This window comes from Bos indicus, chromosome 9, assembly GCF_029378745.1.
Source record: "Bos indicus isolate NIAB-ARS_2022 breed Sahiwal x Tharparkar chromosome 9, NIAB-ARS_B.indTharparkar_mat_pri_1.0, whole genome shotgun sequence".
Lineage (NCBI taxonomy): Eukaryota > Metazoa > Chordata > Mammalia > Artiodactyla > Bovidae > Bos > Bos indicus.
The window spans coordinates 594036-621658 of record NC_091768.1 but is presented as its reverse complement, the minus strand read 5'-3'; the positions used below and the strand labels follow the sequence as shown (position 1 = coordinate 621658).

The 27623-nt window shown below is 39.6% G+C and overlaps 1 protein-coding gene across 11 annotated transcripts in view; it reads right to left on the bottom strand.

The window, feature by feature from the left end:
• The window catches only part of PHF3 (PHD finger protein 3), a 207395-nt gene extending 192301 nt beyond the window's left edge, over positions 1 to 15094 (bottom strand). For 7 of the 11 annotated variants that reach the window (XR_011568363.1, XM_070795664.1, XM_070795662.1 and 4 more), the window contains exon 1: positions 1554 to 12454. Coding sequence is in view for 7 of the 11 variants with exons in the window: in XM_070795664.1 (XP_070651765.1) it covers positions 1554 to 1848 (295 nt within the window). In the remaining 4 variants the exon portion in view is untranslated. Of the gene's footprint in view, positions 1 to 1553; positions 12455 to 14955 lie in introns of those variants that run through there. The other 4 variants (XM_070795656.1, XM_070795657.1, XM_070795658.1 and 1 more) reach the window with 4 other exon arrangements.
• Between the last annotated feature and the right edge of the window lie 12529 nt (positions 15095 to 27623).

Here is a 27623-nt window from a genome sequence, read left to right as displayed (position 1 = left end):
GTAACTGTACTTCTAGTAATAAGCATTTAAGTATTCAATAATCGTTCTTCTTGAAATCAGACTAAGCTGTGAAACGTTGTGCATATAACCAAACAGTGTCAAAAGTGCTTGACAATAATTAGATATACTGTACTGACACAGGAACAATGCATACATAAAACAAAATTTTAAAAGCTTAAAACATTTAATACAATGACAACAAAAAACAATGTAAACCTATGCAATAACACAACATAATGTATATAATTCAGAGATACACCATTATTAGCAAACAGTTCAAAAGACTTCAGTATTAAAGAGTTGTTAAAATGAAAGATTCTTAGAAGCCAAAGTGTTGAGTCAGAGTAATCTGAAAAATTTACAAATGAATAGCAGGCCACCTAATCCAAACTTTAAGTATTGTTATATCAAAACATTAGGTAGGAAATTTTAAAAAGGTAATGAAAATTACTTAAAAACTGTAGTGCGTAAGTCTTGAGTCATTGCAAAACAGAACACTACCACATAAACCTGAACTAAAAACCTAACTTCTCCATGTGAAGCTGCTTTTCCTTTGTCTAATTTTAGCTTACAGAATAGCTAATTGCTCCAAAGTTTGTTGTAATATTTTCTCTGCTTTATTAAAAAAAACCTACATATTTTTCCACATATTAATATGATCTCTGAAGTAATCTCTTATTAAGAATTTGATTAGCAGTACAGAAAGTTATCCTCTGAAAGTTACTTTCAGTTACTTCAACTATAGATCTGAAAGAACTGTCATCTGTCCAGTGGAAATATAATGCAAGCCACATAAGTAATTTTAAATTTTCAAGGAACCACTTAAAAAAAAAAACTAAAAACAGGTGAAATTAATTTTAATATTTTATTTAACCAAAAATACCCAAAATATCACCTCAACATGTAATCTACATTTTTAAAACTTGATGAAACATTTTATAATCTTTTTATTCACAATGAATGTTTAAAATGTGCAATTTACAGCACATCTCAACTAAGACAGACTCATTTCAGGTGGTTAACAGTTAAGTGGATAGTGGTTGCTATGCTGGACAGCACAGGCCTAGAGCTCTTTCTCTGGTTTTTTGAGATATTACACAAGTACAAAATACTAAAAGACTTGAAATGGGAACACACAATAAGAGCTAGGATGGGCACTGGGAAAGGTCAATTCAGCCATTTCCCTTGACTCCAACAGATGTAGGATGACATCACGTCGCAACTTATGAGGCAATCACTATCTGCTAGAAGTCCCAATTTATACCTGTTGTCATAATGTAATTATTAACAGCACCCCCTATGATTCTCAAAAAAGGCATCCCATTCTGGATGATAAATTACAGTTACCCTATCTATATCCACAACATCCTCAAAGATAACTCCACATTCTTTGGAAGAAAATTTAAATTCTAATTCTGATGACTAGAAAAGGAGCTCTAAATCCAAAGGAAAGAATCCTAAATATACTACCCTCATCAAAAAAAAAAAAAAAAAAAACTGCTGAAAATTCCTTTTATTTTAAATTGCAGACTAAAAAAAAAAGTAAGAATTACCTGTTGAACAAGGCATCTGGAAATTGGGATCATTGCTATCCAAAACAGGCAAACAGAACTGGTTACTTGCAGATCCTAGCATAGGATCCTTATCGCTGAGCATGTTCTTCAGCGAGTCCTCTAAGACATTTTGACTTGTACTAAAATCCTCACAGACTTCATTCTCCAGGTTGGATCCTAGAAATAGGGCATCATCTAAGTGTTCAGTAGGAATTAAATGATTAAATGTATCAACTATATCCATGAAGACTTCTGTGTGTCTTTCAGCCCTATAGAAAGACAAAAAAAATACCATAAGAAATAAAGCTATCAACTGATAATCACCTAAAACCAAATTATTTTAATAGTTTTGAGTCTATGAACACACTTAGGTTATTTCTAAATTGTTTTAAAAAAATCCTCACTGCTTTTAGAATATACATTTGGACATGTAGAACCAATCTTTGGTAAACAATGTTTCTCCATCATGCATGTAGAATTTCATTTTAACAGAGACCCTATTAAAGGTTCACTTAATTAATTTTAGAGAAAAAAACTATGTATATATAGTCCATTAACTTGACACATTTGAAAGAATTACATGGTTTAAATCATAAAAACCATATGTTTTTAACCACACTCTCTTCATAAATTTAAGACTCAGACACTGCTTATTAGTAAAGGTCATATAAAAGAACTAAAATCAAATCATTTAAAGTACTGTCCCATATTTATTAAAACTGTAAACACCCTTGCTTTATTTACAACGCATTTAAATTATTTAAAGAAACACAAAAATTTTTTTGTGGGACAACAAGAAAAAAAATGGAAAGAAACTATTAATTAAACCCAACAAATCAAAACTCAAAAAAAGTACACACACGCAGGCACAGATGTGCACACACACACACTTGGAGGGAGCATCCCTTTTAAGATAAAATAAATGTCAAGAAAAGAATGTATCAGATTTATATTTGTCTTAGTGAGCTATGTGGGGCTTATACAGATATCAAGCTAATCCCCTATTCAAACTGTACCTAGACATTGCTCAATAAAGTTCATTTCAAGCTCTAGAGGAGCCTTAATTATCAAAAGCTGAATTATTATTGGTTTCAGAGAATAATGAACTAATAATGTATTTTGGGTGACAGGGACGAGTCAACTAAATAAGATCTGCTGCTGCTGCTAAGTCGCTTCAGTCGTGTCCCACTCTGTGCAACCCCATAAGACGGTAGCCCACCAGGCTCCTCTGTCCCTGGGATTCTCCAGGCAAGAACACTGGAGTGGGTTGCCATTTCCTTCTCCAATGCATCAAAGTGAGAAGTGAAAGTGAAGTCGCTCAGTCGTGTCCAACTCTTAGTGACCCCATGGACTGCAGCCCACCAGGCTCCTCAGTCCATGGGATTTTCCAGGCAAGAGTACTAGAGTGGGGTGCCACTGCCTTCTCTGAAATAAGATCTAGTAATATTTAATTAGCTAGAAAATTCCACTAATTAACCTACAACATCTTGGATTTCAAAATTACAAACATTAGCTCCAATTCTACCAAACTTTCCTCAAACCGTCCTTGAATTCTTTATCCTGTAAAAATGAGAAGAGGAAGTTCAAAAACACTCTACAAACTTACTGGGTGTATATTATATGCTGCTAAACATTTTACCTACATTTTTAATTCACTTATTCCCAGTGATAATAATAACAGACTCCATTAATATCCTAGTTTTGGAAACAAAAGGCATTTAAACATGTTCCCTGAAGTCAGACCTAAACATCCAAACCTAGGTGGATGGCCCACTGCTGTAACTATATGGCCCACTGCTGTAACTCTAACCCTTTCATACTGGTACAAAGATACCCTTCTACAAAGGTAGAAACTAACTAGATTTGACTCCTTTAAGGTTCTTCTTTTAAAAACATTTTCCAACTAGATTTGACTCCTTTAAGGTTCTTCTTTTAAAAACATTTTCCAACAAATCAGTAGTTGCCTAGGGCCTTGGATAAGAGAGGGACTGACTGCAAATAACAGGAATGTACTCTGAAGGATGATGAAAATGTCCTGAAATTTGACTGTACATATACCCTGAAATTTGACTGAGTACATATACCCATGAAAGTTCACCAATCTGTTCATTTTAAATGGATGCAGTTTCACTGCAACTCAATTTAAAATTTAAAGAAAAGGAAAAAAATGGCCTCTTACAAAAGTTGATCCTCTTCTAAATATAAGATTTCAGTATCTCTTCTCAAATTTTGCAAATTATTTACACTGAAATATCAACAAAGCACCAAAATGTTAACTATTTTACTGATTATCTTACATGCATTCTCTAATTACAACATTTAGAGAAAACTGAGCTACAATAGTGATGAAAAGTCAGGAACAGTTTTAATTTCTTGAAGCTATCTAATCTCAGTACCTAAAAAGGTCAATTATCATACATCCCCAATACTTCCACTAATACATTTTTAGATTCCAAAGAAATTTTAGTATAATAAAGTTCTGGTAATTAAAAATAATTTACAAAAATGTTACTAAATGTTTACAAATTAGCTAGAACTACCAACAAATTTGTTTATCTGAATATGCTAGAATCCAAAGTTAATCACAAGCCAAAACAAACTCCTCTTCAGAGTTGCATTCCAGGTGAAACAAAGAAAAAAAGGCAATTCCAATTCAAGAAACAGTTATCTTTCTTTATAAATTTATATGTTGAATCTACTAACTATGCACTCATTCCCACAGCAGCACAAGTTTGGGAAATTCTACAAATTTCACCCAAGGTCAGTCTTTGTTGCACCAACTTCTGATCATGTGCATTTTGGGTACATTCACGACATTCAGAAGATACAGTTATACAGCTTGAAATCACCGAGCTACACCGAAGACCAGCCCATTCTAAACAAGCAGTATTTTTTTTCAGTGATACTACTACTGAACCATCCCAAACTCTTTTACTAAAAAGTCTCTTCAGAACCTCTGGTATAGCCGCTTTTTTTTTTTTTTTTAATTGAGACATGGTTGCCTTACAATGTTGTATTAGCTTCTGCAGTACAACGAAGCAAATCAGCCGTACATACATATATATCCCTGCCCTCCTGGACCCGGATCCCAGCCCCCATCCCATCCCTCTAGGTCACAGAAGAGCACCGCGCTGAGCTCGCGGCACAAGAGAGCAGGTTCCCCCTAGCTATCTATTGTATACATGGTAGTTTCAACAGAAGACAATATTTAGTCTTTAAAGATCAATTAAAAAAAAAAAAAGTAAAGCACACTGTATATAAGATGGGTGAACCTAATTCTCCAATTTTTTTTTTTCTTTTTGGACAAAACTAGTATGACTTGTAAAGTATGTTGCCCTGGATTAAATAAGCAGATTAGGAAAACAGCATAAAAAGTCAAGAAAGACCAGTATAGCAAAGTTACATTTCTTTAATATCTTTAATTTATTCAGCAAGTGATCACTAAGCAGTTACCAAGACACATTGAATATGCCAAGGCAACTGGGGATCTTACAAGACAAAATATGGTATAAAGCACCCCAAACTTATGGGTCCAAACAAGACAATTTCAACAGAAGTGTTTTGTGCAATTGTTATAAACTGATAAGATTGAATTTTCATAAGTTGTTCCAATAGGCTTTGGAGCCAATTCCAAACAATGCCAAAAAATCACAGTATACAGCCATATGGCAAGATTGTCTCGAAAGTAACACTGATTGGAAGTATAAATCATTTTTTTAAAATCAGTTTTATGTATCAAGTACTCAGTATCAAAAATAAACTCTCCATGCTAATTTGTAAAACAAATGTTAGCCAACTGTAGAAATATTAACTTACTTAACACAAATACCCTAATCTACTAAATGCAATGTGGTATCCTGATCTGGATCATGGAACAGAAAAAAGAGAGTAGTGGAAAAACTGGTGAAATCAGAATAAAATCTGGAGTTCAGTTAATAGTAATGTTAATCTCTAGTTTTGATTAAAAACAAAAAGTTAGCATTAGGACTTCCCGAGTGGTCCAACAGTTAAGAATCCACCTTTCAATGCAGGGAACAGGGTTTGATCCCTGCTCAGGGAACTCAGATGTCACAGGCCTCAGGACAACAAAGCTCCAGGCTGCAACTACTGAGCTGAAGAGCCACAGGAAAACTGGAGCGCTGCAACTAAGACCCAATGCAGTCAGACAAACACTGAAGAAAAAAAAAAGACACTAGCATTATGTCGGGTGTAACAATCAAGAAAACTAGATTCTACACCATGTTTGCAACTTTTCTATAAATCTAAAACTACTTGAAAATAAGGTCAAAAAATACCCAAAGAACACTAACCTAATATACAATGTCCTGAAATACCTAGCCATGCAGATAGACAAAGATAACTGATCCAATAAAGGAGAAATTTAAGAGATGATTTGGTGTCCCTTTTATTATAATTAAACAAATTGCTTGATTTAAACAAATTTCTGGGAATTCCTTTTTTCCCCAGAGGCTCAGTGGTAAAGACTCCACCTGTAATGCAGGAGACTTAAGGGCAATTCCTGGGTGGGGAAGATCCCCTGGAGAAGGAATTGGCAACCCACTCCATTATTTCGCCAGGAAAATCCCATGAACAGAGAAGCCTGGGAGGTTACAGTCTGTGGGGTCACAAAGAGTCAGACGCAACTGAGCACACATACAACCAGACCAGAGTTTTTAGACTCTGGAGGATCACTGCTGAAGGCCTGGGGTTTGATCCCTGGTAGAGGAACTAAGATCCCACAAGCCAGGCAGTGCAACCAAAAAATAAATAAATAGACAAATTCCTGTTTCTTACACTGAAATTGTACTTAAATGCATCTTTATATTTGGCATCACAAAGTTAAAAATTAAAACATAACAAACCTATCCAGGATGTATTTTAAGATGCTAATGAAAGGCATTTATGCAATTAAATTGATAATATTAACTAGGGAATACATATATATTAAAATCAGAAACTACTTCTGGGGGTTCACAGTCACACCTCAAATATGACAATAAGATGCATAAGTCAGAGAATTGAATAATTTCTTAATTCAAAATTATTCCTCTATGCATGTATTTATCAAGTATCTACTATAAAGTACTATTGTAAATATACCAGTGAAACAAACCCTATTATCAAATTCAAGGAACTTATGATGCAAAACAAAGTATAAACATATAAACAGATACGACAACAGGCAAACATCACAACAAAACATGAAAGGGTCAAACTCAAGGGCTTAGATGGCACCACAGAGCAAGGTAAAATCCATGGGGCCAAGAAAGGCTAAGCAGGCGATGTGAGCTGGGCCCTAACGGTCCAGGGACTACTTCAAACAGATGAACAGCAGGTGCTGACTATGAAAGGTAGAGTTTGGTCCTAATGGAAGATTTAGAAAGACTCAGAATACAACCAAAAATAAGTATTAGTACTAACATGCTAAATCTGAGTCCAAAGATATTTCCCACTTGTTTCATCTGTAACAGAGAATTACAGTGCAGCCAAATTTTGTTTACACAGATAAAACCAACATATATTGTTTTCTAAGTGTTTCCTGCATGCACAAAATGCAAAAAGATTTAAAAAGCATCAACGGAAAAAAACTACACTTCTACCAAAATTCCCTTTATTAACAGTGAATTAAAACTACCCCAAACTCTCAGAAATATCCTCAAAATAAAATTATGTATTTTATCACATTTTCCTTAAAAAAAAAAATCACACCCCCACACACACGTACAAGGCTTAACAATAAACCACTAAAGCTATTAAAGTCGTGTGTGTGTGCAAGCACATAAGAATGTAGAGGGGACAAACATGTATCAGGACATTATAAAATCTATGAAGAATAATTAAACACTGTAATAGTGGTGAGAAGAGAAAGGCCTTCTATGTATGACAGTAAATGAAGGCCTTGCTAACAAGGGCAACATGTGAGCCAAAATCTGAAATGAGGGAATGATCAGATAAATGGGGAACATCAATTCAAGTAAAGACCTAAATGCAAAGGCCCTGGGTTCCTTCCAACCCCTACACTACAGTTTAAATTAAGCTGTCAATTCACCAAGCACGCTCACTATTAGCAAATTTCTAACAGGCGGTAATAGTAGCAGTAAGAAAAAATAAAAGTACCACTACTAAAACAGTGATAAAATATAAAACTTAATGTGCTCTGGTTGACACTGCTCCACATCAGCAGTTCTCCAGCGGAGGAAATTACGCCTCTCCAGAGGGTATTTGGCCATGTATGGAGACATTTTCGGTCAACAAAACTAGAGGGCATGCATGATACTGGCAGCTAGTAAACATACTACACTGCATTTAGGAAAGCCCCGTTATAAAGAACGAGCCAGCCAAAAAACAGTGCTGAGGTTAAGAAATCCTGCTTTACACTTACTAATTTAATCCTCTCGACAATGCTATATTATAATCCTGATTATACAGAAATAAATAAAATTGGGATCAGAGAGATTAAATTACTTGCTGTAGTCAGTGGTGGAGCTGAAATTTGAATCCCAAATGTTTCATTCAAGAGTCAATACACTTAACCACTACCTAGTATTATCTCTTTACAGTTAAAATTCATTGACTATTATGGGCCAGGCAACAAGCTAACTTAAATATATAATGTCTTTAAACTTCACAGCACACAATTTGGTGAGCTAAAGCTGAGCCAAGTTACACCCAATATTACAGAGTAAGTAAGTAACAGAACTCAAAACCACCTCTGACACAAAGGTCAGTTCTTCACCACCATTAATACAACAATGTTAAAGAAGAATAAATTATCCTTTCGGGACAGAGTCAAGAAAAATCACTAAATGGTTAATATGAGTGATTTGACATAATTCTAAAAAGTACATTTCTACAAAGCAATGCAACCTCATCACCTGCTCTACAAGCCCATTTCAAATTCGGGTCCAGTTTCTTTAGTTAGAATCTATGTGCAAGACTACCTAACAAAAAAAAGAAGGATCATAACTTTGTTACTGAATTTATCAGGTAAAAAGAATATTTAAGAATCCAAGATGACTGCCATACTAAGATCAGAGAAGACCTAACAACCTAGAAAACGAACCCTCAAGCTGAAACTGGCAAAAGCAGAATTAGCCCTCAGTGAAAAAGTTACCTTTAAAATTTACAACTAGGATGCCCTATTGTCATTATCGGAAGCATCGGTACTTTGGATTAACCACAGAAATAGTACAAGCAGCTCATCATCAAAACTATGGCAGTCCAAGTTAACACATACTTCACATGTACTACGTGTGAGGCCCTATGCTAACTGTACTGCATGCGTATCTCACTAGTCTCTCACAACTCTTGACAAACAGAGTAGATGAGATTACTCTATTTGGCTCATGAGCAAAGCGAGGCCCAGACCATTATGTAAGTCAATTAAGCTGTCAATTCACCAAGCATGTTCACTATTAGCAAATTTCTAACAGGTGGTAATAGTAGCAGTAAGAAAAAATAAAAGTACCACTACTAAAACAATGATAAAATATAAAACTTGTCCTGGTCATGTACCCAGGACAGGTGTTCCTCAAAGATACTGCAGTGTAATTCCCAGACCACCACAATAAAGTGAGTATTGTACACAATGAAGTAAGTCACACCAATTTTTTGGTTTCTCATTGCATATAAAAGTTATGTTTATAGTCTAGTCTACTAAGTATACAATAGCATGATGTCTAAAAATACAATGTACAAACCTCAATTAAAAATAATTTATTGCTAAGAAATGCATCATCTGAAACTTCAGCAAGGTGTAATCTTTCTGCAAATGGAGGGTCCTTCCTCGATGCTGGTGGCTGCTGAAGGTTGGAGTGGCTGCAGCAATTTCTTACAAGACAACAATGAAGTCTAATACACCGATTGGCTCTTCCTCCCACAATTTCTCTGTAACATGACATGCTTATTGATAGCACGTTACACACCACAGAACTTATTCCAAATCTGGAGTCAGTCTTCTCAAATCCTGCAGCTGCTTTATCAATTAAGTTAATGTAATACCTAAATCCTGTATTGTCATTTCAATCTATATAGCATCTTCACCAGGAGTAGATTTCAAGAATCCACTGACTTTGCTCATTCATAAGCAACAATGGATGAAGCAACACCTCCCCCATTTAAATTTTATTACAGGGTTGCAGTAATTCAGTCACATTTTCAGGCTCCACTTCTAATTTTAGTTCTCTTGTTATTGCCACCACATGTGCAGTTACTTCCTCCACTGAAATTCTGAAACCCTCCAAGCCATCCATGAGGACTGGAATCAACTTCTTCCAAACTCCTCTGAATGTTTATCTGACTTTGCCCAGATCCCTTAGAGGAATCAGTATCTATGGCAGCTATAGCCTTACAAAAGGTATTTCTTAAAAGTAAGACCTGAAAGTCGAAGTGACTCCATGATCTATGGGCTGCAGAACGGATGTTGTTGTGAGCAGACATTACAAGGTGCACTGACCAGGTCAATGAGCAGTGACACTTGGGAACCTTTTTCTAAGCAACAGGGTAACAGTGGGCTTAAAATATTCAGTAAACCATCCTGTAAACAGATGTGCTGTCATCCAGGCTTTGTTGCTCCATTTACAGAACACAGGCAGAGTAGATTTAACGTAATTTTTAAGGACCCTAGGATTTTTAGAATGAGCACTGGCTTCAACTTGAAGTCACCAGTTGCATTAGTTTCTAACTAGAGAACTAGCCTGTCCTTTAAAACCAGGCACTGATTTCTCCTCTCTGACTATGAATGAACATCCAGGACGGCATCTTCTTCCAACAGAAGGCTATTTTGACTAGACTGAAAATCTGTTGTTCAGGGTAGCCACCTTCATGAATTATCTTAGCTAGTTCCTTTGGATAACTTGCTGCAGCTTTCACATCAGCATGCACTACTTCACACATTTGTACTTTTATGTTATGGAGACAGTTTCTTTCCTCAAACCTCGTGAACCAACCTCTCCTAGCTCCAAGTTTTCTTCTGTGTCTCCCCACATCTCTCAGCCTTCAAAGAACAGAAGAGAGTTAAGGCCTTGCTCTAGATTAGACTTTGGCTTAACGGGATGTTGTGTTTGGTTTGATTATCCACACCACTAAAACCTTCTCTGTATCAGCAATAAGGTCATTTCACTTTCTTTATTCATATGTTCACCGGAGCTGCACGTTTAACTTTCTTTAAGAACTTTTTCTTTGCATCCACAACTTAGCTAACCGTTTGGCACAAGAGGCCTACTTTGGGAGATATCTTGGCTTTCAACATGCCTTCCTCATTAACCTCAGTCATTTCTAACTTTCGATTTCAACTGAGAGACATGGACTCTTCACTCGCAAAGTTAAGAGGTCATGGCAGGGTTATTAATTGGCCTACTTTCAATATTATAGCATCTCAATGACTAGGGAGGCCCAAGGAGAGGGAGAAAGACAGGGAACAGCCAGTCAGTGGAGGCGTCACAACACACACAACATTTACAATTAACTTCACCATCTTATTAGGGTTGTGGTTTGTGGTAACCCAAAATGACAACATTAACATCAACACCAATCACAAAACAATAACACAATAATGACAAAAAGTTTAAAATATTGTGAGAATTAACGAAATGTGATATAGAAGACTCAAAGTGAGCAAATGCTGTTTAAAAAAAAACTGGCTGCAAGACTCGGTCCATACATGATTGCCACAACCTTCAATTTGTTTAAAAAAAAACCCGCAGTATCTGCAAAGTACAATAAAAGAGGTATGCCTCTATACCCAAACTGGAATCCAGGCAGCAAGATTTCCCGAGCCTGCACTTTTAACCTATCATACTTTATGGAGTCTACATGCATAACACATATCAATCTTTATATCATTAATGAAATCCTTAAAATATTGAACACAAATGACATGCCCACTTCCAAAATAAATTGGGAAATATGCACTTAGCCACTCCCTACATACGAAAAATAAAATAGATATCTTTAGTGTGTACATCATTATTGTGGAAATGATGAACCACAAATTTCACAATTTTCAAAGTCTACAATTTTAGAATGTTTTCATGTGACCATCTCACACAAATTATGAGTGAATTAAAACTTAAGCCTTTGTGTACAATCCACTATGCCATTCAAAATTCTAATAAAGTCAGACTGTGACAAAAGATAAAATGTCAGGATACTATTTAAGTTTCTGCTTAACTGTTTCTCTTCACCCTCACTCCATTATACAAATGATTCTAAATATTTAAATCTTGATCATTAAAAATGATCTAGATTAAATACACAATCCATGGCAATAACTGTCCAGTCTATACACTTGGCAATTCCTCATACAATGTGTTTTGTAACTCTTGAAATATCTTCTTTTAACTCTAATTCAATGATTTAACAGCGCCCATCTGAATCTGGTTTCTCAACCTAGAATACATTCCATGAGAATACAAATAGTACCTGAGTCTCAAATATTTTGAATCAAATCAATACTGTCAATATCATTATGTAATTAAAGGGCAACATTAAAGTAGAATTTTTTTTTTTTTACTGTTCTTAAAAATGCAAGTGCTAGAAATATGTAAAAATTTGCCAAGTCATTTTTGTAGTTAAAAAATGAGATATCTACACTTCTGAAAAGATATTACAGGATTCTCAGAGGGTGCTCTAAAAAATGAAAGAAACAGAGCCTAAGATGTACTGTTCCAAGAAAGAAATCCAGCAACCACAAGTCCAAAGAATTGATGAAATGTAGATGAATAAAAACATTTAGAAGTCAGCACTTTAAGAATCTTGCACTCCCTAACACTTTGGTGGTGATCCACAAACCTGAGAGGCTAATCAATAACTATATTTCCTCATTAAAAAATAATAAAGATCTTACCTCCAGATTATTATCCTTAAAAATTATTAACTAAAAAAGATTTCATGAGATATCTCTGTAAAGATAAAAAAAAAAACACCTTTAAGTAACCAAGAGATACCAAAAAGGTAAAAAGTTATCATGTCAAGAAAGATAACCATTATTTATATTGTAGTACCCAAAACTAACTTTCATCAAAAATAATTTTATTAACTGCCTCAAACAGGGACTCTGTATCAACCTATAGAGGGAGATGGGAGGGAGTTTCAAAAAGGATGAGATATATGTATATCTATGGCTGATTCATGTTGAGGTTTGACAGAAAACAGCAAAATTCTGTAAAGCAATTATCCTTCAGTGAAAAATTAATTTTAAAAAGTTTTATTAACTATTATAAAGTCAAAAATTATCAACCCTTCCCGATTCTAGTACTCAAAATAATTATGATTTTAACATTACAGTTTTAAATAAAGACAACTTCCTTTCCTTATCTCCATCCTGAACGTTGCTTTGAACCAATGTGATTTTTCACCTACATTTACACAGACCACTTCTCATCTGAGTATGCAATAGATGAATATGTCACAGTATCAGCTAGACAGTTATCTGACGTCTATCCCAAGAGCACTGTTAACGCATAACTAATTCAGTGTGATCGTTAAGGAAGTTCAGTATCCTCCCAATGGATGCAAAAGCAGTATTAGTTACATTTCCATGTTCTTCAACAAATGGCTGCATGAAACGGGGAAACTTGTCCCATCACTGCTACTGCTGCTGCTGCTAAGTCGCTTCAGTCGTGTCCGACTCTGTGCGACCCCATAGACGGCAGCCCACCAGGATCCACCGTCCCTGGGATTCTCCAGGCAAGAACTCTGGAGTGGGTTGCCATTTCCTTCTCCAACTCATGAAAGGGAAAAATGAAAGTGAAGTCGCTCAGTCGTGTCCGACTCTTCGCGACCCCATGGACGGCAGCCTACCAGGCTCCTCCGTCCATCACTAACTCCTCACAAATCTCCAGTACAGCTACCAAATAAAGCTTACACTCTACGGTTGTAGTTCTGCATACTTAACAAGAGGCTCACCTCGGTTGAGTGGATGTCTTTCTGCTGCTAAGGAACTGACTGAACTGTTACTGTTTTCATCAGCACAATAAGAACTGTTAAAAAGTACTTCCTTCAATTCTGTTACTATCATGGGGAAATGGAGTATATATTTTAAAATAGTGATGACGACGATGCTGATGGAGGGAAAATTCAATATCGTTATATACGTCCAGTAAACAGAACTGGGTAGAAATAATAAAGGAAAGGTCTAAGTGGTAATAATGGTAAAGAAATCACTATTTGAAACAATAATATTCACAACACACCATGTGTGCTCTGGAATGAAGATACAAGTTCAATAATATAAGAATGCTGCAAAAATTTCCTGGTTCTTTGACTCCTCTCTCGCCTACCAGAAAAACACATCTACAAACATTTTCTCAATCCCAAATACTTCATTCAAGATTCAAAAAATGGTAGCTAATGAATGAATAATAGGAACAATTTTGGAAGATCTCAACCAGCTTAGAAAAGGGAAGACAAGTTCGAACCCAAAATAGTAACTAAATAAAAACAATGTAGTATTTAAGTACCTCCCCCCAAACCAGCTTAAAATAACTAGGTAAAGATCGCATTTGCAAAGGCTCAATTACCTGTTTCATTTTAAATTATCAATAAACGCAATGAAAATTAGGACTGGGAAGATATTAAAGCGTTGTTGCCGCCTACAGTAATCACTATTCATGATCATGCAAATAATTCCTGAACAGCACCAATTATCACACACTCTTCTTAGAATTAGAGTCTTGAAAAACAGCATTTAAAAACTCAAAGACGGGAACGAACCCTCGGACCCCGCGATACAGGGCTGGGCAGAAGCAAGGGCGCTGTGCGGCACCAGCATTCTCCCCCTTTCTCCGTCCTCCCCACCCCCGGTCAGGTGACCAGCTATTTAGCACCATTAACACCCACGGGTCGACAAGTGGTTCATTAAATTACAAGTATTGTCGAAGGCCAGGTTCCGGGCTCCTCACTTCAAACTATGCAAAAGGAGGCGACAGTTTGGGGCCCGACCACAAAAGCGCGCAGCCGCGAGAGGGAGAATGGAGCGCCGACCCCGAGTCCCGGCGGTGGGGACCCAGCTCGGCTCCGCGGGCGGACCCGGGCCCCAGGCTCTACGCTGCAGAGCCGGGGCGAGGCCTGCGGGCTGGGCCTCCGGGCCGCGCCGCTGCGCCGCCGCGCCTCCCCGCCCGAGCGCCCGCGCGGCGGCGGGACTCACCCGAGGCGGGGGCGCGGAGCCGGCGGGAAGGCCGCGGCCCGACCCTCGCCGGGCGGCCCCGCCACCGCGGCCCAAACGGTCCCGGGCGGCCGAGGCGGCGCGGACAGGCCGAGGCGTTGCGCAAGAGGCCGGGGGGCGTCCCGGTCTGCGCGGGAAGGAAGCGCGGAGCCCGGCCGGCGGAGGGCGGGAGGCCGCGGGGCGCGGGGCAGAGGGGGAGGGCCGCGCGTCGCCGGCCGCCGCCGCGCCGCCACTCACCAGCTCCGCCGACAAGCGCTACCTCAGGCAGCGAGGGAAGATGGTGGCCGCGCCGCGCGGAGGAGGGGGCCGGCGCGCCGAGAGGGGGTACGCGCGGGACGCAGGCGTCGCTGCCGAGGCCGCTTCCTCCTCACGGCCAGCCGGACGCCGCGGACCCCGGCGCCCCGGCTTCCGCGCCGCCCTCCTCAACCTTCGTGCAGCCGCCGCCGCTCAGCGCCCCAGCAGAGCGCGCCTCGTGGGGACCGTGCAGCGGCGCGAGACCCCGAAGCCATCTGCGTGCGGCGGCGGCCCGGCGGCTGGAGCGCGGCCGTGTCACGTGACCGCACTGTTTACCGTTCCGGGGCAGCGCCGCGCCTGCGCGCTGCGGGACTCGGGCCTCCGAGGGCGCGGCCCGCCCGCGGGCCCGCTGGAGCTGCGCGCGCTCTCTCCTCCGCGGGTCGGTGACTGCTCGCTCAGTGTGATACTGATGAGCACGTCTCAACCCCTGCGCTGATCTTCATGAACGGGACATGGGTCCCAGAATGGCGGGCGAGGGCGGAACCGACCGACCCCGAGCCGAGGGATCCCTGCTGGCCCTGCACCACAGTCCGCTCGCGAACCGCCTCGCCCTCTGCTTGCGCATGTTAGCTATCCTCTCTGCTTTCAGGACTCGAGAGGCCTCCTGATCTAACTCAGCAGCTTTCAACGGTGGCCATAGGTTTCCTGCAGGGCCCCCAAGACGTTTGAGAGGGTCTCCAGTTCTTGCAACTGCCTAAGACTAAATTTTCTTCGTCTCCTTCAACCGAAGCAACGTGTAGCAGTTTAATGCAGAAGCAGATATGAGAATTCAGCCATTATCTACTAAGGCAGACATTGCGCAATTTGCAAAAATTTAAAGTAATGCCACTCTTTCATTAAGTTTTGTTGGAGAATATATTTTTCATAATAAATATTTATGTTAACAATGTATGTTGTTATTTTTTTAATGTTCCTAATTGTCCTTTGGTTTAATTTCTAAGACACAAAATATCAATACATGTAACTAACGCACATAAAAAGTCTACGAACTCAGTAATTTTTAAGAGCATATAGAGGTGGGTTCTGAGACCAAAAAATATGAAAAACGCTGGTTTAATTTACGTGCTTCCACAGCAGGTTAGACTAACCCCTATCTCAACCATACCAGGAATGTATCCTAACTGGAGGAACCATTGCAATTACCCACTAAAAAATGATAGCTTTTAAAACCTTTACTTGTTTATTTAAGCCTCAAGGCAACAGCAAGATGGCCACAATGGAGGATGTACTATGAAACATTAATAGAGCAATAGTTCATAGGAAGGTGGTGAAGATCTGTGCTCTACTCTTACCAGTTCTTATGGTATTCTGAGCGCTCCCCAAACCAAATGCTCTTCCAGAATGGAAGTTTCAGTTCAGTTCAGTTCAGTTCAGTCGCTCAGTCCTGTCTGACTCTTTGCGGCCCCATGAATCGCAGCACGCCAGGCCTCCCTATCCATCACCAACTCCCGCAGTTCACTGAGACTCACGTCCATCGAGTCAGTGATGCCATCCAGCCATCTCATCCTCTGTCGTCCCCTTCTCCTCCTGCCCCCAATCCCTCCCAGCATCAGAGTCTTTTCCAATGAGTCAACTCCTCACATGAGGTGGCCAAAGTACTGGAGTTTCAGCTTTAACATCATTCCTTCCAAAGAAATCCCAGAGCTGGTCTCCTTCAGAATGGACAGGTTGGATCTCCTTGCAGTCCAAGGGACTCTCAAGAGTCTTCTCCAACACCACAGTTCATAACCATCAATTCTTCGGTGCTCAGCTTTCTTCACAGTCCAACTCACATCTATACATGACCACAGGAAAAACCATATCCTTGACTAGACGGAACTTTGTTGGCAAAGTAATGTCTCTGCTTTTGAATATGCGGTCTAGGTTGGTCATAACTTTTCCTTCCAAGGAGTAATCGTCTTTCAATTTCATGGCTGCAGTCACCATCTGCAGTGATTTTGGAGCCCAAAAAAATAAAGTCTGGCACTGTTTCCACTGTCTCCCCATCTATTTTCCATGAAGTGATGGGACCGGATGCCATGATCTTCATTTTCTGAATGTTGAGTTTTAAGCCAACTTTTTCACTCTTCTCTTTCACCTTCATCAAGAGGCTTTTGAGTTCCTCTTCACTTTCTGCCATAAGGGTGGTGTCATCTGCATATCTGAGGTTATTGATATTTCTCCTGGCAATCTTGATTCCAGCTTGTGTTTCTTCAGTCCAGGGTTTCTCATGATGTACTCTGCATAGAAGTTAAATAAACAGGATGACAATATACAGCCTTGACGTACTCCTTTTCCTATTTGGAACCAGTCTGTTGTTCCATGTCCAGTTCTAACTGTTGCTTCCTGACCTGCATATAGGTTTCTCAAGAGGCAGGTCAGGTGGTCTGGTATGCCCATCTCTTTCAGAATTGTCCACAGTTTATTGTGATCCACACAGTCAAAGGCTTTCGCATAGTCAATGAAGCAGAAATAGATGTCTTTCTGGAACTCTCTTATTTTTTCGATGATCCAGCGGATGTTGGCAATTTGGTCTCTGGTTCCTCTGCCTTTTCTAAAACCAACTTGAACGTCTGAAGTTCATTGGTCACGTATTGCTGAAGCCTGGCTTGGAGAATTTTGAGCATTACTTTACTAGCGTGTGAGATGAGTGCAATTGTGCAGTAGTTTGAGCATTCCTTGGCATTGCCTTTCTTTGGGATTGGAATGAAAACTGACCTTTTCCAGTCCTGTGGCCACTTCTGAGTTTTCCAAATTTGCCAGCATATTGAGTGCAGCGTTATCACAGCATCATCTTTCAGGATTTGAAATAGCTCAACTGGAATTCCATCACCTCCACTAGCTTTGTTTGTAGTGATGCTTTCTAGGGCCCACTTGACTTCACATTCCAGGATGTCTGGCTCTAGGTCAATGATCACACCATCATGATTATCTGGGTCATGAAGATCTTTTTTGTACAGTTCTTCTGTGTATTCTTGCCACATCTTCTTAATATCTTCTGCTTCTGTTAGGTCCATACCATTTCTGTCCTTTATCGAGCCCATCTTTGCATGAAATATTCCCTTGGTATCTCTAATTTTCTTGAAGAGAACTCTAGTCTTTCCCGTTCTGTTGTTTTCCTCTATTTCTTTGCATCAATCACTGAGGAAGGCTTTCTCATCTCTTCTTGCTATTCTTTGGAACTCTGCATTCAGATGCTTATATCTTTCCTTTTCTCCTTTGCTTTTCACTTCTCTTCTTTTCACAGCTATTTGTAAGGCCTCCCCAGACAACCATTTTGCTTTTTTGTATTTCTTTTCCATGGGGATGGTCTTGATCCCTGTCTCCTGTACAATGTCACAAACTTCTTTCTATAGTTCATCAGGCACTCTATCTATCAAATCTAGTCCCTTAAATCTATTTCTCACTTCCACTGTATAATCATAAGGGATTTGACTTAGGTCATACCTGAATGGTCTAGTGGTTTTCCCTACTTTCTTTAAGTCTGAATTTGGCAATAAGAAGTTTCAGATCAGTTCAGTCACTCAGTCGTGTCCGACTCTTTGCGACCTCATGAATCGCAGCACGCCAGGCCTCCCTGTCCATCACCAACTCCCGGAGTTCACTGAGACTCATGTCCATTGAGTCAGTGATGCCATCCAGCCATCTCATCCTCTGTCATCCCCTTCTCCTCCTGCCCCCAATCCCTCCCAGCATCAGAGTCTTTTCCAATGAGTCAACACTTTGCATGAGGTGGCCAAAGTACTGGAGGTTCAGCTTTAGCATCATTCCTTCCAAAGAAATCCCAGGGCTGATCTCCTTCAGAATGGATGGTTGGATCTCCTTGCAGTCCAAGGGACTCTCAAGAGTCTTCTCTAACACCACAGTTCATAACCATCAATTCTTCGGTGCTCAGCCTTCTTCACAGTCCAACTCTCACATCTATACATGACCACAGGAAAAACCATATCCTTGACTAGACGGAACTTTGTTGGCAAAGTAATGTCTCTGCTTTTGAATATGCTATCTAGGTTGGTCATAACTTTCCTACCAAGGAGTAAGCGTCTTTTAATTTCATGGCTGCAGTCACCATCTGCAGTGACTTTGGAGCCCAAAAAAATAAAGTCTGACACTGTTTCCACTGTTTCCCCATCTATTTCCCATGACGTGATGGGACCGGATGCCATGATCATCGTTTTCTGAATGTTGAGCTTTAAGCCAACTTTTTCACTCTCCACTTTCACTTCCATCAAGAGGCTTTTGAGTTCCTCTTCACTTTCTTATAAGGGTGGTGTCATCTGCTTATCTGAGGTTATTGATATTTCTCCCGGCAATCTTGATTCCAGCTTGTGCTTCTTCCAGTCCAGCGTTTGTCATGATGTACTCTGCATAGAAGTTAAATAAGCAGGGAGACAATATAAGGAGTTTAGATAGTTCTAATTCTGGAATCCTAGAGTTCAAGCCCTGTCTTGCTTCATCAGTTCCTCAGAACTTTGTTTTATAATCTCTCTTTTTTAAAGTTTTTTTTTGTTGTTTTTGAGAAAGGTAAATAGAAATGAATAGCCAAGTTTTTTGTTGGTTTTTTTGTTTGTTTGTTTCATGTCCAGTATCTGGAATCAACTTCAAAAATAAATCTAAGTTTACTCTTCTCCTGGACCTCAATGTGAAATTTGAAAAAGGCCTTAGAAGATTATTGTCATAGGACTTCCCTGGTAGTCCAGTGATTAAGAAACCACCTGCCAGTGCATGGGACATGGGTTCAATCCCTGGTTGGGGAAGATTCCACATGTTGGGGGCAACTAAGCCCATGTGCCACAACTATTCAGCCTACAAACACCTGGCCACAACAAGAGAAGTCACTACAATGAGAAGTCCACACACAACTAAGGAATAGCCCTTGAGTAGAAATGAAGACTCTACACAGTCATTAATTAATTAAGTTTTTTAAAAAGATTATTTTCATAAACAAAATTCCACCAAAGTGGTGGTTAAAGTCACTCAGTCATGGCCAACTCTTTGCAACACCATGGACTATACAGTCCATGGAATTATCCAGGCCAGAATACTGGAGTGGGTAGCCTCTCCCTTCTCCAGGGGATCTTCTGAAACCAGGCATTGAACCCATGTTTCCCACATTGCAGGCAGATTCTTTACCAGCTGAGCTACAAGAGAAACCCAAGAATACAAGAGTGGGTAGCATATCCCTTCTCCAGGGGATCTTGCTGGCCTAGGGTCTCCTGCATTGCAGGCGGATACTTTACCAATTGAGCTATGAGAAAAGCCCAAATTCCACCATAAAGAAATTCATTCAGGAGACCTTGAATAGAAGAGCATTAGATAGAAAATCCCCTTAGAATAAATGGGGGAAAATTACCGTATTAGAGAAATTTTCATGTATTTATGAAAAAATAAAATGGAATAACAAGAAAGTATACAAACCATAAGTCTTTCACATTTTTTGGGCTGACGAAAATGTTCATTCAGTTTTTTTCCATAAAATGGTTCTTTTTTCTTGTTATTCAGGCCCTAAGACGTGTCTGACTCTGCGACTCCATGAACGGAAGCATGCCAGGCTTTCCTGTCCTTCACTATCTCCAGAGTTTGTTGAAACTCATATCCATTGAGTCAGTGATGCCATCCAACCATCTCATCCTCTGGTGCCCCCTTCTCATCTTTCCCTCAATCCTTCCCAGCATCAGGATCTTTTCCAAGGAGTCAGTTCTTCCTATCAGGTGGCCAAGGTGTTGGAGCTTCAGCTTCAGCACCAGTCCTTCCAGTGAATATTCAGGGTTGATTTCCTTTAGGGTTGACTGGTTTGATCTTACAGTCCAAGGAACTCTCAAGAGTCTTCTCCAACACCACAGTTTGAAAGCATCCATTCTTGAGTGCTCAGCCTTCTTTATGGTCCAACTCTCATATCCATACATGACTACTGGGAAAACCATAGCTTTGACTATATGCCTCTTTGTTGGCAAAGTGACATCTCTGCTTTCTAATACAATGTCTAGGTTTGTCATAGCTTTTTTTCCAAGAAGCAAGCATCTTTTAATTTTGTGGCTACAGCCACAGTCCACAGTGATTTTGGAGCCCAAGAAAAACAAGTCTGACACTGTTCCCACTTTTTCCCCATCTATTTGCCATCAAGTGATGGGACCAGATGCCATGATCTTCCAGTTTTTTGAATGTTGACTTTTAAGCCAGCTTTTTCACTCTCCTCTTTCACCTTCATCAAGAGGCTCTTTAGTTCCTCTTCACTTTATGCCTTTATCATCTACATATTTGAGGTTGTTGATATTTCTCCCAGCAATCTTGATTCCAGCTTTTGAGTCATCTAGCATAGCATTTAGCTTGATGTACTCTGCATATAAGTTAAATAAGCAGAGTGACAATATACTCTTGTGACCCATGGACTGTATATAGCCTGCCAAGCTCCTCTGTCCACAGAATTCTCTAGGCAAGAATACTGGACTGGGTTTCCATTTCCTTCTCCAAGAGATCTTCCCAACACAGGGATCGAACCTGGGTCTCCTGCATTGCAGACAGAGTGTTTATAAACAGAGCTACAAGGGAAGCCTGACAATATACAGCCTTGCCTTACTCCTTTCCCAATCTTGAACCAGTCCATTGTTCCATCTTCAGTTCTAACTGTTGCTTCTTGTCCTGCGTACAGGTTTCTCAGGAAGCATATTCCACAGTTTGTTGTGATCCACACAGTCAAAGTCTTTAGCATAGGCAATGAAGCAGAAGTAGATGTTTCCTGGAATTCCCTTGCTTTCCCTATGATCCAGCAGATGTTGGAAATTTGACTCTGGTTCCCCTGCCTTTTCTAAATCCAGCTTGTACATCTGGAAGTTCTCTGTTCATGTACTGCTGACTTTTCCAAATTTGCTGGCATATTGAGTGCAGCACTTAAACAGCATCATCTTTTAGGATTTCCATCACCTCCACTAGCTTTGTTCGTAGCAATGCTTCCTACGACCCACTTGACTTCACACTCCAGGATGTCTGACTAAGTGAGTGACCACACTATTATGGTTATCTGGGTCATTAAGAGCTTTTTTGTACATTTCTTCTGTGTAAGATGACTCTAGTAGCTCTTCTGTGTAAGATGGTTCTAGTAGAACTAGAACTAGAACTAGTGCTAGTAGCACTTCCTTGTCTTTAACTTTATTTGAAACAATTTTGCTACATTATACTGTGACACCTGTGCTGTCACATACATTTTAAAAAATTATCAAAATTGGTGTAGCTATTTTAATATTGAAGATGGAAGGGAAAAGCAACATTTTTGGCATATTATGCTTTATTGTTTCAAGAAAGGTAAATATGCAATTGAAATGTAAAAAAAAAAACACATTGTGCAGTATATGGCCATGATTGAACATATCAAAAGTGGTTTGCAAAGTTTTATGCTGAAAATCTCTTGCTGGACAATGCTCCACTATCTGGTAGAACAGTTGAAGTTGACAACAATCAAATCAAGACATTAATTGTTATCAAACAATGTTATACCATGTGGGAGATAGCTGGCATACTCAAAATATCCAAATAAAGCATTGAAAATCATTTACACCAGCTTGGTTATGTTAATTACTTTGATGTTTGAGTTTCACATAAGTTAAACGAAAACAAAAAATTCTTGACCATATTTCCATATGCAGTTCTCTACTTAGACATAAAAAGTATTCTGTTCTTAAAACAAATTGTGACTGGCAATGCAAAGTAGATACTGTACATCAATGTGGAATGGGAGAGATCGTGGAGCAAGGGAAATGAACCACCACCAACCATACCACAGGCCCATCTTCATCCAAAGAAGGTGATATTGTATATAAAGTAGGATTGGAAGGGAGTTTTCTATTATGAGCTCCTGCTGGAAAACCAAAAGATTAATTCCAACAAGTACCTGCTACAAAAGAGACCAACTAAAGGCAGCAGTCGATGAATAGCATCTAGAATTAGTCAACAAAAAAGGCATAATCTTTCATCAGGACAATGCAAGACCACATGTTTCTTTGATGACCAAGAAAAGCTGTTACAGCTTGGGTGGAAAGTTCTGATTCATTCATTGTATTCACCAGACAGTGTACCTTTGGATGTCCATTTATTTCAGTCTTTACAAAATTCTCTTAATGGAAAAATTTTACAGTTCCCTGGAAGACTGTAAAAGGCACCTGGAATAGTTCTTTGCTCAAAGAGATAAAATGTCTGGGGAGGATGGAATTCCATCATTGTCTGAAAAAATGGCAGAAGGTAGTGGAACAAAATGGTGGTGAACAATGAGTACATTGTTCAATAAAGTTCTTGGTGAAAATTAAAAATGCATCTTTCATTTTAACTTAAAAACCGGAAGGAAATATTTGGCCAACTCAATACTGGTGGGGCTTCCCAGGTTGCATCAGTGGTGAAGAGCTTGCCTGCCAATGGAGGAGATGTAAGAGTTGCGGTTCAACCCCTGGGTTGGGAAGATCCCCTGGAGGAGGACACAGCAACCCATTCCAGTATTCTTGCCTGGAGAATCCCATAGACAGAGGAGCCCACTGGGCGTATGGTCCATTAGCGTCGCAAGGAGTCGGACAAGACTGAAACGACTTAGCACAATACAAAACAAAGATTTCTAACTTTAAAAAGCCAGCATATTTGTCACAAAGCATGTTCTTTGAACTCTATTATTTTGAACCGTCTGAAAACCCAGATTCTCATTTATCTTGCTTTTTGCTTCCAGATGTAAACCCAAACTATGTAATTCTTATCCAGTTCCCACATAATAACACTGGGAAAGCTCTAATTTCATGCATGACACTGTCTTAAACAATCTTTTGAAAACAATCAGATTGTACTGGTAACATTACAAAGAATCAGACACAACTTAGTGACTGAACAATTGGTAACATTGAAAACTCTCAATTAACTTAGGAAAATTAAATACGACAGAAAATAAGACAAGACAACTAAAAGTAGTGAAAACTGACAGTACATTTATTGTTTAATTGCTAGGTTGTGTTCAACTCTCTGTAATCCCATGGACTACAGCAAGCCAGGCCTCCCTGTCCTTCACTGTCCTGAGTCTGCTCAAACTCATGTCCACTGAGTCAATGATGCCATCAACCATCTCATCCTCTGTCACTTTCTTCTCCTCCGGCCCTCAATCTCTTCCAGAATCAGGGTCTTTTTCAATGAGTCAACTCTTTGCATCAGGTGACCAAAGTATTGGAGCTTCAGCTTCAGCACCAGTGCTTCCAATGACCATTCAGGGTTGATTTCCTTTAGAATTGACTGCTTTGATCTCCTTGCAGTCCAAGGGACTCTCAAGAGTCTTCTTTAGCACCACAATTCAAAAGCACCAGTTCTTCAGCAGTCAGTCGTCCTTATGGTCCAACTCTTACATCCATACATGACTACTAGAAAAATCATAGATTTAACTAACTGACTATAAAAAAATATTTAATAGAATGAAAATTGACAAAATTTGGATCCTGCAAAATTGAGCCTGGCAGGAAAAGTGGTCATGAAAGACCATGATGCAGATAAAAAGATTGATTTTAGTATAAAAAATGTTTGTCACCATTAAAAATTGAAAAGATTAAGAAGAGGTGCAAAAACACAGAAGAGCTATACAAAAAAGGTCTCAGTGACCGGGATAACCACAATGGTGTGAGCCAGACAGCCTAGACTGTGAAGTCAAGTGGGCCTCAGTAATCATTACAATGAACATAGCTAATGGAGGTGATGGAATTCCAGCTGAGCTATTTGAAATCCTAAAAGATGATGCTGTTAAAGTGCTGCATTCAATATGCCAGCAAATTTGGAAAACTCAGCAGTGTTTTCCAGGACTGGAAAAGGTCATTTTCCATTTCAATTCCAAAGAAAGGCAATGCCAAAGAATGTTCAAACTACATGCAAATTGTGCTCATTTCACATGCTGGCAAGGTAATGCTCAAAATCCTTCAAGCCAGACTTCAACAGTACATGAACCGAAAACTTCCAGATATACAAGCTGGATTTAGGAAAGGAAGAGGAACCAGAAATCAAATTTCCAACATTCACTGGATCCTAGAGAAAGCAAGGGAATTTCAGAAAACCTTCTACTTCTGCTTCATTGCTTATGCTAAAGCCTTTGACTGTGTGGATCACAACAAACTGTAGAAAATTCTTGAAGAGATGTGGATACCAGACCACCTTACCTGTTTCCTGAGAATCCCATTTGCAGGTCAAGGAGCACCAGTTAGAACCAGACATGGAACAATGGACTGGTTCAAAATTGGGAAAGGAGTACATTAAGTTGCATATTGCATATCACCCACTTACTTAACTTACATGCACAGAACACCATGGGAAACACCAGAGTGGATGATTTACATGCTAAAATCAAGATTGCTGGGACTAATATCAACAATCCCAGATATGCAGATGATACCACTCTAATGGCAGGAAGCAAAGACAAACTGAAGAGTCTCCTGATGAAAGTGAAAAGCAGAGTGAAAAAGCTGACTTAAAACTCAACATTCAAAAAACGAAGATCATGGCATCCAGTTCCTTTACTTCATGGCAAATAGATGGGGGAATAGTGGGAAAAGTGATAGATTTTATTTTCTTGGGCTTCAAAATCACTATGGACAGTGACTGCAGCCATGAAATTAAAAGACACTTACTCCTTGGAAGGAAAGCTATGACAAACCTAGGCAGGGTGTTAAAAAGCAGAAACATCACCTTGCCAACAAAGGTCCATGTAATCAAAGCTATGGCTTTTCTAGTAGTCATGTACAAATGTAAGAGTTGGAGCATAAAGAAGACTGACCGCTGAAGAACGGATGCTTTCAAATTGTGGTGTTGGAGAAGACTCTTGAGTGTCCCTTGATCTGCAAGGAGATCAAACTAGTCAACCCTAAAGGAAATCAACTCTGAATGGTCATTGGAAGGACTGATGCTAAAGCCGAAACTCCAGTACTTTGACCATCTGACAGGAAGAGCTGACTCATTGGAAAAGACCCTGATTCTGGGAAAGATTGAGGGCAGGAAGAGAAGGAGGTGACAGAGGATGAGATGGTTGGGTGGCATCACTGGACATGAGTTTGGCAAGCTCTGAGAGATAATAAAGGACAGGGAAGCCTGGCACTTTGTAGTCCATGGGGTCACAAAGAGTTGGACATGACGTAGTGACTGAACAACAGCAACAGCACTGTATCAGAGTAAAGATGGGGAATAATTGAAACAATTAACTGTAAGGTGCAGAAAATCGATAAAAATGTTAAATTTATTTAATGAGGTTTTCTCTGGAAAAAAACTTTTTAGATACACTTTCAAGTTAGTTTCAGAGATGTAAATGTTTTTGTTCCTAAACATGGGATCAAAACTGTGGGATTAAAATATCCTGAAGTCATTTTATTGAGCTCATCACGAAATTTAAAGGCTTTGTCCAGAACTCTGTGCACTTCATTACTTATAGGCTCGCTCCCTTTCCCCCCATAGTTTGACTATTTTATTCAGAGAGATGGCTCCCAGCCACCCAGGCTTTCAGCAGCAAACAAGGGATAGAGAGGAACTGCATGCCCCATCCAATTTGCACAGCATAACAGAGTTCAGGGAGAGCTAGAGAGTGTAAGTCCAATAATGCCATAAAGCTTTTCCATGCACCGGGACTGCACAAGGTATAAAAGCACCTTTACCCACTTCAGCAACTTTAAGGTACAGGGAGGGAGCAAAAAGAGACCTGAGACACAGTCTTCTAACCAGTTCTGTCCTTAATGATCTGAATGACATTACCTCTCCTAACTCCTCTGTAATTCTCTCCCTGCCAACCCACAACTACATTTATTTGCTCCTTTATTAAATCTGCTCCATTATATACCCTCAATGGGTTTCAGAAATAAAAAGCATTCCTCCTGGCATCAAGGAACTCAGAAGAGTAAGAAAGACGAGCCAGTGGACAATTACAGTAACTTGTAATTGCTTGTACATTTACCAAGCAACTTGGTAAATTCTTTGACAGCAGTTGGTACAGGGGACATGTAGTCATGCTTTACCTCACTTAGAGTGGACAGAAGGCCTTTCTGACCAAGGAGATGCTTTCAACGGTAAGAAAGTACTAGAGAATCTTGCTGTGTTTCTGGAATTCCTATTGATTCATTACCTAGTCAGACATACTGTAAACATGAAAATAATTAAACATCTTTTAACAAAGAAGGTATGATAAAGACCCTCAGAGACAGTGTCAACACCCTACTTGAAATCGTTCCATGGCTTTCCAAAGTAAAAAGAATAAAATTCAAATTTCTTAATATGGCCATTATGATCCTGTAGCATTGGTCCTTCTCTAGCTCCTCAGTCTCTTCTCTCCCTATTCTCTACTTTTAAAATTTATGATACACAACACAAAATTTCTTGCTGTTTTTTACACATATCCTTACTGTCCCTCAACATGAAGTCTTTGCTCATGCTATTACCCCTGACAAGAATGTCCTCCTCCCAACTGATACAAATGCCCCCACAATTCCTTCCACCACTTTCTCTGGATTGCTCTTGCATCCTCTTAAGATTTAGTTCAATGATAATTGTCTGAATCCACAACACTTAATGATGAAGCATTAGAAACATCCTCACTCAGGCCAGGGATGAGTAAGGCTCCTACTACGACCACCGTTATTCAATATTGG